The 12,964-nt window shown below is 39.8% G+C and overlaps 1 protein-coding gene across 4 annotated transcripts in view; it reads left to right on the top strand.

Moving 5' to 3' along the window:
* Positions 1-12,964, top strand: part of usp45 (ubiquitin specific peptidase 45) — a 35,109-nt gene that overhangs the window by 15,072 nt on the left and 7,073 nt on the right. For all 4 annotated transcript variants that reach the window (XM_019364526.2, XM_019364527.2, XM_005472561.4 and 1 more), the window contains exons 7-11: positions 1,466-1,561; positions 1,774-1,904; positions 8,719-8,806; positions 11,870-11,951; positions 12,415-12,506. In XM_019364526.2, the coding sequence (XP_019220071.1) occupies positions 1,466-1,561; positions 1,774-1,904; positions 8,719-8,806; positions 11,870-11,951; positions 12,415-12,506 (489 nt within the window). The remainder of the gene's footprint in view (positions 1-1,465; positions 1,562-1,773; positions 1,905-8,718; positions 8,807-11,869; positions 11,952-12,414; positions 12,507-12,964) is intronic.

A 12,964-nucleotide genomic window follows, 5' to 3' on the forward strand; every position in this document is an offset into this window, starting at 1 on the left:
AACAGTCTTTATTGCCAGGATGTGACAAAACAAATATCTCTTGAAAAGGGAGGAAAAGATGCTTCTCTAACATGAAGGGACAATGACTGCTTCAAGCTATCTCCTCGCCAAGGATCTTCTCTGCATTTAATTCATACAGATCATAGATAATTTTGCCTTTTTCAGTGATAAACTCGGCACAAGTTTCCAAATCATACTAAAATGGAGAAACATTGTTGCGCAGCTATTTTAGTTGACTACATGATATTGCCACAAGCTAAGTGCAGATACATTTTTATATCTCTAAAACATTATAGCTTTTCTTGTTTCTTTGCCTCATGAAAAAAATCTGAGAATCTGTGGTTTTGATCAGTTGGAGCCACTTCTTTAATGTGCAATATTCTCTAGTTAAAACCAGTTGATCTAATGCACCTGATCAGTATTGTTACCCAGTTAAAATCAGAGACAGAGTGTCAGATATGGTGGGGGGGAAAAAATCAACACAGCTTGGTATTGTGTTATTTTGCATGGCGATATTGTATGGATATAGAGACACCAAATATCAATATTTTATTAAATAAATTCTAATACTTAGAAAAAAAGAGGGCTCACCTCATTTACCTCATCTGAGATAATGTTAGCTAATTTAAAATTTTCCCGAAAAACCATCCAACACTGGACATACTTGGTTTGGCAAAGCTACCTTCAGTCACACAACTACAAAATAGGATCTTTATTACATTTTAAAAAATTGCCCTTTTTTCCCATTCTGCATCTTGTGGTGAGTAAATGGTTGCCCAGACCTTGAGTGTTAGATCCTCACAACAACTTTTGATTGCGAGAGGCAATGTTTCTGCAAACAGTTCTAGTCTGACTTGAACCGACTGCAATCCCTCTGAAAGATTGTCTAAAGTGTGAAAATAATTTGTTTAATTCATAAATACAGACAGATTGCCACCATGTTGCCATCAGTCTGAATGAGTCTTTGTCACTTAGGACAACTCCATAGGATTAAACTGGCTGCCAACTGGTAGTATACTGGTTATATTCCTATAAAGCAGGAATGTTGCTAAGTCCAAATGTAATGGTTAAATGTGAATTTCACATGTGAGTTTTAATGAGTTATCACAGTTAATTCCTGTATTGTCATAAATGATTGCAAGTAATTGCCAACTTGACCCAAAGTAAATCACAGACTGATAACAGACTTACTGGCAACATTTATGGCAGGGTTTAGTGACAGTGTTGGTGTGCTTAACAATTATTTGCAACAAAACCATAATATGAATGAAACAGATACTGACAAAGTCTAACTTTGAGGACATAGTTTGCAGTTGGGAAAAGGTGACAAATCACAATAGATGTTATTGCAATACTCAGTATATTGCAAAATGTTAAACTGCATTAATATTGTATAAGCGAGTCCCACCTTTAGTAAACGATGACCAAACTTAACAGTCTTAACATGATTCTGTTTTCCTCACAGAACCTGTCCCAGACACACATGCTCATTGACCTTATCCAGGAAGTGAAGGAGAAAGGGTACAAATTGAGGATCTGCCCCCCTCCAGAGACAAATCTGGTACAGCTTATTATTCTCATTAATAAAGGAGAATTATGCATATTTTAATATGCATGAGTACAGAAATTTTAGAATGCTGTTAGAACTTAGTAGTAGTTAAAATTGAAGTATTTACATGTTTTCTGTATTTCTGGCCTTATTTCATAAACAAGCTACTAATTATTTCAAATAAGAACAACATGTGTTACTTTCATGTGTTCTTCTTATTCCAGAGTCCACTAACAGTAGTGCTGCCCAGTCCAGAACCCTTGACTGCTGCCATGTTTGCCTTCCTCCACAACATGAAGGATCCAGGGAAAGGCTGTGTCAATCCCAAAATCCTCTTCAACCAACTCTGCCAAAAGTAAGGCGCAGCCTTTCATATCACCTGCTACTTCCTGTGAACCCAGAGCCTCTGCTTTATGTGTCCCCTCATCTGTGGGGAACATCTCAGAGCTTGGTAGCATGAGCAACATAAGCAACATGAGAAGTAATGTAAGCTAGTGAAACTGGAGCAGAAGCTATGTTGACGGGACATACCACTTCCATCCTGCTACAACTTTGAGGAGTTGAAATTGTTTGTCATAAATGTTTGTCTCAAATGTTTAGCAAAATTGTGTATGGACAAATACTATACATATAAATGCCAGTTTGTTTGTTTTTCAGGAATGTTGTAACGCTCCTAATGCAAATACTTTGTGCAAAATAATCAATAAAAACTCACAAATATTTAAAAAATGTAGGGAGTAAAAGCAAAAAGTAGTCAGAAAAAAACAACTCAAGTAAAGTGCATGTGTCTGAAAATAGTACTTAAGCACAGTAAAAAAGTATTTGTACTTCGAGTACACAGATTTTTTGACAAATCTTTCAGACATTTTGAACTCTGGTTGTGTAATTGCGGACCTAAAATCGCCAATCATGATGCACCAGCTTCAGTCTCCTGCCAGTGTTTGGTTTCAGGGTCAGTGAAGCCATCAGAATACACCATAATTAGTGTTCTCCATCACCACTGCAGGAGCCACAGCTTCCACCTGCTTTCATCCCTTTACTGCAGCAGTGCACACTTTTAACCAGCCAGACCCCAGTAGCACATGGTCTCTGCTGAATGCCTTTCACACACACTAACCTTGACGTACACGGAACATGCACTCAAATCACTGTACCACTGTAGCTAGCCATTTGTAGTTCTCCTGCTTCTCTCCACATGGCTGTGCCACCTGTGTCGCATTTGATCCAAGGTCTGACAGACTGTGTGACAGGCAGGCAGACCTTGCTCTTACATGAAAAGTGTGGATGTCTGGTTGGCTGACTTATTGTTTGAGCTTGGTACCCTGCTGGTTGGGTCCACCGTGTTTGTATGTATGGAGGGGGGCTGGGGTCCCACACTGTTTAGTAGTGCAGGTGGATGACCAGAGCATTTGACGTTGGATGACTGGATCGTTCTCTGGTGCGGCTTTTACAGTTATTCTGGTACCTAGCTTTTATCAGACAGACCTCTGTGTGTGTTTGTGTAGTGTGTGTATGTGAGATGCCACCTCACCTGGCACCACCTCGCCCTGCAACGCGTGCAGGCAATTGTGCATTCAGACAGCAAGCACTGCACACTCTTATGCACTCATACATGTCTAATTTCAAGAAGAACTAATCTATTCCACTAACATGCATTTGAATAGACAGATTTGACTTTAAGCTTCACCACACTTTATGCTACTCTTTGTTTAAACTGTATCAAATGATTAATTTATTCTTTTTTCCATACAACTTTGTTGTAGTACAGTAAAATGACAGATTTAATACATTGTTTTTATGCTTCAAATGGCAAAGAGGTGGGAAACAGAGGATATTTTATTTTAAAAAACACATTTTTATTGCTCAATTACAGTGTTCATGTCTATTGCCAATGACAATAATATTTGATGCACTTCATCATCAATGTTTTGTTTTTATAACCTTTTTTTTTTAGGTAAATTCAATTCACATAATCTAATAGATAGAGAGATATAGATAGACATGTAAGGCATGTTGTAGCCTTTTACAGGTATGATGTTTATGTAGACTTTTTGCATCCCATGGTGTAGTGGTTAACACATTCACTTAGCAAGTGAAAAGTTGCTGGTTCTACTCCAGCCAGAGACATAAATCCCCTTCAGGGTTACGTCAAATCAAACGTGCAGAGCTATTCGTTTTGGTGAACCCCTTGTTTATGGCAAGGAAGCAGCTGAAAGCAGATTCTCTTTCTTCTTCTGTTTATGTGGACTGATGATGAAAGCTAGACATAACTACTGTGATGTCACCTCCTAGCTGGCTCTAATGGGAAACCTGGGGCTGACAGTTTTTGCATCGCCATCTTGATGTCTTGAAGCCAAATTATCCAATTCAAAAAGTGAGGGACACTGTACACTCATACAGCAGAGACTTATCTGTGATGAGGTAGCCTTGCCCTAAAGCATTCCCTGCTTTAGCTTCCTTTTTCACTCTAATGAAGACAAAATTGTCTTGTTGTAATCAGGAAGACTTAAAACTAACAAACCAGAACATAAACTCATCAAGAAAGATGCCTACTGAAGTAACACATTCGTCACACATCGCTTTGACGCTGACGGCCGTTTGTTTGTGGACAGTCAGGTTCCAGTGGTCTGGGTGAGCCTCTAATGTATGTACTGTCACCTGGAATTGAGAGAAAGTTTTCTTGGGTGTCGCCCACTTCCCATCGCCATTGCAGCAGATTCCTTTCAGGGTGTATGTAGTGTTCAATATATATTTATTTTTAATGATGGGTTTTGTTTTCTTTTGGGGTTTTTTTTGGGGGGGGGGGGGGTCGTTTTGTGTTTTGTTGTGGGATTCTTTTGTTTGTTTTGGGGTTTTTTTGTCTACATCTACATTTACTCAGGCCTAAAGTTTTTGATCTGAAAGGCCAAGGCCAAGAACTGCTCCTGTTTACTGGGACATTTTTTTTCTGTTGTAGCGACCTTTACAATAGCTGTACTCTGAAAATGTCCTGCCATCCTCTGCAAGCTCTTCTCACTCAAAGAGGATTGGGTCTGCCCTTGGCCTGCGGGGGGCTAACAGCGCTTTTATCATTTCTTTATCAGTCTTTCCCAGTATGTTTGTGTTAGCACACTGCATAATGGGGCCTTCAGTCTGTGATCAGGGCAGTTTAAATGTTTTTTCAGCACCGGGACCCTACTTTGCAGGGGTCAATTGATTATAGCCATGGCTGATCCAGTGTTTTACAGTATTCCCACGCAGAGCAGACTCTGATTTAGGCTTTACTCTCTGTAAACGGAAGTAAATCTGCAGGCTGGAGCAGTTGTGCTTTGAAAGTAAGGTAGAAGTTGGAATAAACAGCACTAATCTTCTGATTATAATGACAAACACAGTCTGTTTCCGACACCTTGAAACAGCCATATGAGTCAAGCTACTCTACTCAGCTCATCCTACAGTTGAGCCCATTTTTGTGTTAAATGTGCGTGTGTTCACATGGATTTGACCTTAACCAGCTGAGTACCCCACAGCTTGCTTCCTCGTCCTCCTGCCAACAGCAAGGGGTCTGGTCTGTGCTCAGACCAGTGCCAAGCAGTGTGTGTCGGACGGCCAGCACCACACTCTGTATCTGGTGCCAGGGAGGGTCCCAGCTTGTACCCAGTGTACTACAAAGCCAGTCAGTGGCACAACAGGGAAAAAAAATAATTACAGACACAACTGTTTATCTGTTTTCCTTTTTGGACCTGGACTACAAATGTCTTAAGTATTAAAAATGACAATTTTTTGAGAATTTTCATCATTAATGTCCATCACTGTATCTGGATGCACTCTCTACACATGTGTAATGCTCAATCTGGACAAAAAGGCCACACAGAGGGCATTCATCGACACCTGCTTCTTTCAAGGACTGATTCCATTTTCAGGACAGCCACTGGACACTCTTGTGGTGCAAAAAAATGAAAAGTATGCTGGCTCTCTTCTCTGTCCGTGTACTGTGTCCACATACTCACATCTTTCAAAAATTGTTCATAAATAAGCCTTGTGCGAAGCCTTTCATCCCTGATAGAAATAGCACATGACAACAATGGATTCCATCTAGTGCTGGCATCCAGGTCACATGCACATACAGCACACACCACATTAAAAGTAGAGAGACAGATTCAGAGTTGGTATAAAAATAAGAATAATAATTTTGACATGTGCACATATTCAAAGCTGGCATTGAAACTTTACATCCTTTCCCTCTGCTCTGTATCTGGTTTGTGAACACAGGACACCTTAGAATAATGATGTTGAGAGCTTCATGATCAAAACCAGAAAAATATGAATTAAATGTACAAAGCCAATCTTTGATGGCTGTTCAGTGATATTTTTTTCCCTGTTGCACTAGAATTTTTATGGAATATTTCAATAGGCATAAAATCTTTTTATGTTACAGTTTCAAACATTGTGCCATTTCTCTTGACGAATCGACCTTTAAATACGTTACTGTGTCATGATATATGAGTTTTCTTTCTCTTATACAGCACTAGTATGTCAGCATCAGCGAGGGTGCAGATAAATCCATGTAGTCAGAATGAATTTTTCAGGGGAGTTTTGTCTTAAATTTCCCATTAGTGAAGTCAGTAGTTAAAGTAACAATGTTCTCAGAGTGACAACAAATGTTTATTATTTTTAATTTGAAATCATTCTTAGTGTTTAAAAACTGCAGTGAATGCAAACATTGAACTGCAATGTTTTAAAGCTGTCTAAGAGTAAAGGATTAATAATAATAAACATGTTAACTGTGTGTGTGGGTGTGTGTGTTCGACTTGGGGGGAGCTTGTGTGGCCTTGTGTCTGGTACTAACTCATCCGGCTATTAATTGTGTTAGCGCCGCAGCTGTTTGTATTGGCCAGATTGAGAGCAGGGCTACGGGGCCCTTCTGCTTTGTCTCCACTGGGATGAACTTCCAGACCTCTTCATTCCCACTGATACCAACCATGCGCATTCATTTTTTTTTCTTTTTCACTGCCTCTCTCTTTTCTCCCCCTTTTTTTTTCTGTCTCACACATTCTCCCCTCTGTTTTGTCTTCATATTTCTCTCTTTTAGTTGATCAACAAATTCAGTTAGCAAAGCTAGATGGAGGCATTCCTTTACTTGCTGCTCTCGTTGGAGGCTCGCCAGTAAATAACATATGCTCTATACCATCTTCACCCCTGTACGTTGCCTTCTGTTTGCACAAAAAGAGGCATGAAAGACAGAGATTAGGATAAGATGCAAGTACGTCGGGCAACTTTGATCTCCTCCAGATTTACAGTTTCTGACCTGTGTTGAAGACAGGTGCTTGGCCACTTCTCTCCTAGCTATGGACATGCATTTGTTCAGGGCAACGTGTCAAGGGTGTAAAAAGCTGTTTTGGTCTGAGTGATCTTCCCACATAAGTAGAATTAGGATTTTTCCTTTTTTTCCATTCCTTTTTAATAATTATTATAGGATTAACTGCTTTCATCAAACAGAAACAGGTGTGCAGCATTCCTATTCAGAACATTTTGGCAAGCAAAGAAACTTAACATACAAAGATCATAGCATAGCAAAAGATCTTCCACAATGGCCTGAAAGGAGTTAACCCACTGCTACCCACTCCCCACCTCTGAACACCCTCAATGTTGTCTAATCAGGAATGTGGCCTCTCAGTATGTGTTGTGCCTGTTGAACAAACCTGTCCTTTGGTTATGTGGTTGCCTCGGCCCAACAGGTTGCAGTGGCTCCAACCTTGGCTACCCATCTGCCCCTGGCATCTGTCCTCACATCTGCTTCACCGTGGACAGCCAGGGGTCGGAGCCAAGGAGAGCCTCCCCTCTAACCACTCTAATGGTGTCCGTTCCGCTTTACCAAGAAGGTTTGTGCACAGCAGAAAGTTAATTTTGTGGAAGTATCCAACATAGAGGAGTGATGACTTACCTATGAACCTCTTATTATATTGCTTGGAGAACTTCATTTTATTTATTTTTTACTTTTTATGGATGGAAGAATGGCATTTAATAAGACTTATTTAAACATTTTTTTTTCCATCTAGTATAATTTTTTATAATAAAGTATAATGAATTTATAATTTATTGAAGTTCAGAGTAATAAGCAATTGCTTTCACAAAAAGATGTTTAATTTTATCTGGGGGGGAGGGGGCTGCTTTTACACAGTTCATTTGCTAGTAGCAAATAGGTGTTCATCCTGGTAATGGAGTTTCTGCAGGTGGAGTTATAGCTCATCTGGTGGTCTGTTCACATTCACTAAAATCGCTCCTCCTCCTACAGTTTTGGTCAGAATATAATCAAACATGTGATCGCTGTGTGTGAGTTCACCCAACCTGTGCTCAAGCTCAAGGTCGTTTTTGTGCTTTTATGAGCACCCAATTATCATGTACTGAACAATATTCTATTCAGACCATTTTGTGAAGTTGTTAACATAAGATCCTGCATATGACTGTTTCCAAGCGTCCTCGACTTCTTGGTGGATTTTAATTCTCATTATATTGCGCATTAGAACCAACCAGTGACAAGTGAACTTGTAGCTTTCTTTCTCCCCTCCACAAACATTTAAAATCTGTGAATTGTCTTGGGTCATGAGCCTAATGAGCTACTCTGTCATTGATGTTCTGGTTTTAAATTATTTCTAGGGACAACTCAAAATGTCTTGTTTGGGTTTCTGCTAACATGACTGTATGAAGAAAATATTCTGTCCACCAAAATAACTTTAACAAATTGTTTGTTGATCCTTTAAGTATATAAGCTTTATACTGCGTCCACCTGGATTGTGAAAGGAGGAGTTATAGTGGCAGATAGGATTTCACAGATCCAGCAGTGAAAACTCTTGAGAGACCTTGACGAACGGTTTCTTCTTTTTGCATGTTTTGCCATGGATTCTAATTGCTTTGTGTTCAGTGGTTTTCTTCTAGACTCGATAACGTGTTCAGTTTTTGTGCACAAACAACAGAATCTTTTGAGTCAGATTCACTCCCACGTTTGATGTTGTCACTGTATTTTCACAAACATCCATCTTTCAGTTAGTCTTAACTTTGTTTTCTGGGCGGGTTTTTTTTTGTTGTTTGTTTATTTTGTTTCTGGGTTTTTTGTTGTGTGTTTTTTTTTTTTTTTTTTTTTTTTTTTTTTTTTTTTTTTCTAAAAAACTAATTTTTTTTCTGTTTTTCTCCAGAGCTCCATGCTTCAAGGGCTACCAACAACAAGACAGCCAGGAGCTTCTGCACTACTTACTGGACTCCATACGAGTAGAAGAAACTAAAGTACGCCTTCATACATAATAGGCTTTCATGTATTTCAATAATCCATATGATTTTTCTAAGACCAGAATAAGAATTGGGCGATGTTTTGTTATATTATGTTCTTCAATCAAGCACAAAGTGGTTTATTTTTGTCATCTTCATTCAGGTGCATTTAGAACATTTTGTATGAGACAAATTTGCAGAAAATATGAACAACATGAATACATATTATGGTTATAGCAAACATTAAGGCAATAGATTTATGTTTTAGTTTCAGTGTGCTTAGGTATAGTTTTGTGCTGACTAGGAAATATGTGATACAAAAACACAAGATTTAATTTTCGTCTGCCCCGTCGATTCCTTCAGTCTCTTCTGTTTCCAGATTATCTGCTGTTTTTAGCTCACTTTGTGGAAGTCCCTTTCTGTCCCCTTACATTTATGCTTTGTGATGGGTGTTGAATCACCTGCAGTGTGTCCAAAAATTGACCTTTTAACCTAAATTTAAATTCTGGGGAAGTGAGAAGTGAGAATTTTGTTCTTTTTGCCACACAAAACTTGTGTGTGCTGGATCAAAGTTGCTGGCACTGCAGTTCAAGTCTTCACCATACTCTTGTCTCAAAAACATCAGTCTTACAAAGAGAACTCCATCTTGACAGTCTGAGTCTGCTGGATGAATTTATGGTACACCCTGTTAATGTCAGGAAAAAACAAAACATAAGCGTGCTTCTGGTCATGCTGCTGCTGCCTTCAGTCTTGGATGCTGCAGACTCTTTCAGTGAAGAGTGCTGTTTGGTCTCTGGGTCATAGCCGCAGACTCGGCTCTTATTGCCAGTGAGAAAAAGCATCAGGTCAGTTAGACACAGAAGTTGATGTTTACTTTGAATCTGGCAGATTCAAAGTGGAAATGATCAGAATAGGACTTCCATGACTGAAAACTAACCGCACAGCTAAAGGTGGTGATCAGGGAGTCGACCTTGAAGGGGAAAGTGGACAAATTTAATGGATTTTATTCATTTATTTATTTTTTGTATGAGCAGAGTAACAAACTTTATGATCACACCTCATGTCAACATATAAATATCCAAACCTAAATTGGATGGATAACACAAAGTACAACCTCACAGAGGTGCTTGATTTTTAAAGTTTGCTCAAACACTCAGCTCGATTGCTTAAAAAAAAATGCACATTAGTAACTTGATGATGATGGTTCAATCTCACATGCTAATAATTAAGTTAAAAAATGCATCAGAATAAGTCAGATGGTTGATTTTTAGCTCCAGCGGGATTGCCACTGTGTTTATTTCAAAAGCCATGAGGAGCTAATCATTGTCTTACTTGTTGTTAGTCCTATCAACTGCTGTCGTCTTTAGCCAGCAGTTGTGTTCAAACCTTATGGTGCCATGTTTTTGGCAAGTACAGAGAACCCCTGCCCCCACAACCCTTCATGGGGCAATTAGGAGACCCCACAACAGCCCATTGGAGGGCTGAGCTGGCCCCTGTGATCCCACCAGTGGCTGTGTGAAACCAAGGAGGAGAAGTTAGCGGGTGTGTTTAGTGGTCAGCCCCAGGCCCAGGAAGGGGCCACGGGCTCTGCTCCCCTGTTCCCATTCAAACTTGTGAACAGTAACAGTTGTGCCACTTAGGGGACTTGCAAGTGGCATAACCGGCATCATTGTGTGATCTTGGGAAACCCACAGCTGCTGAATGAGCTCCAGGGCCGTCCCATTGTGCTTGAGGGTCGCCCACGGCCCCCTCCCAAACACGCATGCACACACACTCATCAGCCAGTCTCCCAATCCAATCAAGGAGGTAAAGAGGGAGGGGGGGTATGGCCTCCGCTATTCATTGACTCAGAAACTCATTTATGCAGCACATTCAGAGATACAGTGGCATTTTAGGCCTACATTATCAACTACCTTTTTAAAAAATGAACTCATACGTCATACCAGTTACTAATGTTTCTTGTAAAAATCAAAGCATTATTATTATTACGTGTTCTCAAACAGAAAAACAGGATGCACACATCAATTCATGAAACGTTGATTCATTCATAACTGGAATAATCCCATTTGTTTCTCACTTGTATGACCACACAAATGGAGTATTAGCGATAGTACATCCACATCATTGTGTGTGTGTGTGTGTGTGTATGTATAAGACAGTGGGAGAGCCATGCTAGTGTTCACTGTGTGTAGCCAACCTTTTAGAGGCCCTAAGTGTTTGTGTTTAATGGCCATTAGTATCAGAGATCTGAATATGCTAATTTAGACCCAGTCAATTATCACCAATTAGCTGAGATGGGAGGTATTACCCTCCCAGGGCATGGACTGTCCTTCTTTGCCCTGTCTTCATTTTAGTTTCCACCCCTGCACACTTGTACCAGCAACTCTCTTCACGCCCCCCCGACCAGATTCCCCTCCCTTTGGCCCATCCTGTGTGAGACAGTGCATGCTGTTACTTTCGAGGGAGAGAGATAGAGAGGCATGGGGGTTACTGGTAATTAATTAGTAGGAGAGCCACATCCTGGTTTGACCGCGCTCTCTGAATGAGGTGCAGACTGGCCGGGCTGGGATTAACAGGGTTTTTTGACCTAAATAGCCAGTGCAGTGTGTGGGTCCCGGGACAATGGGGGCCGACTGGTCTCGACTCAGACATAGACCATGGCCAATTATCTATTGATTGGTGCTTTACTGTGGCTGTGCCTCTTCACAGCTCTCTCACAACACACTCACTGACCATGTCACCTCCAATAAGACGACGTCACACACACACACACACACACACACACACACACACACACACACACACACACAAAAACATGCACATTTAATTAAATGATTTACATGATAACATTTTTGGACAAGCACAATAATTATTTTACACTAATGATGCTTATAATGGGTATACCTGTCAGGCTCAGCTGCAGGCGAGATTGTGATATGTCACTAATGGATGTAATAAAGAGAATTCAAGAAATATCCCCCTAAAAATGCATTTTATTTGCATCATTTATATAATTAATTTGATTTATGAATATTACCTCGAATGTGACTTCTAGTATTTTTCTGGTTTTGATATTTGCAGAGGGTGAAAGCGGGCATTTTAAAGGCGTTCAACAACCCCACAGAGAAGACAGCGGACGAGGAGACCAAACGCCAAGTCAAAGGTTCGTATGGAGGCGGCACACAGCAGAGATCAATGGTTCCATCTTGTGGCATTTGGTGGAAATGCAGTTAATTTACTCCTGAAGCAGAGGACAGTTTCATGAAGAGAGGAATAAACATGCTCATGTTTTAGCTCGCACTTCCAGTTGTGTATCCAAAATTGATTGTGTCTAATCAGTTATTTATACACCAGCTAATAAATTTAAATAGTTAATTTTGATCTGTGTCACTTCTTTTTATTGACCCATGTTCTTGCTTTGTCTCAGCAGTGAAAGTAGTCCTTTATTTGCACTTTTTGATCTCATTAATTCTCAATAGTGATTGTAAATTGTGATGCTTAATAGTGTTTAAAGTGGAAATTATAGTGTTGAAAATTTTGAAGGTAATCTTGTAACAGCAATAATGTCAATTTTCATGCATAAATAATAAAAGAAAACCTTTTGTTTCTTTTGTTTTCTCCATCAGCATACGGGAAAGAAGGTGTGAAGATGAACTTTGTCGACCGCATCTTTGTCGGCGAGCTCACAAACACAATCATGTGTGAAGAGTGCGAGCACGTAAGCGAGTGAAATAAAGCAAAGGACCTGAATAGTCGGGAAGAACCAATCAGACACTGCTCTGCAGGGTTTTTTTCCCCTCTGTAGAATTAGAACGTATGAAGCACATGAGGGTTGACAAGCTGGCATTTCTTAAACCAACCAGCTCCGACACGAGTCGCTTTTTAATAGCTGTGTAACCTAGTTAGGACTCATTGTGAGACATTTCATGCCTTAATTATTTGATTTTTTTTTTTTTTGCTTTGAATGATTGTCACAGGAGCAGCACTGGTATTTTTCAGTTAGTCAGAAATTGGCAGACATTTATCTCTAACCAGAAATGAAAAGACAACAAAACTAAGCACCAAGATTTCTTTACCAGCTGTGACGTCCAGGAAACATTCCAGACTTTAAAAATTAATCAGAGGAAACAAATGGAAGTCAGTGGAAAAACAAACATAAATCATTTCAAGGACCAG

This window comes from Oreochromis niloticus, linkage group LG11 (genome assembly GCF_001858045.2).
Source record: "Oreochromis niloticus isolate F11D_XX linkage group LG11, O_niloticus_UMD_NMBU, whole genome shotgun sequence".
NCBI classification, from domain to species: domain Eukaryota; kingdom Metazoa; phylum Chordata; class Actinopteri; order Cichliformes; family Cichlidae; genus Oreochromis; species Oreochromis niloticus.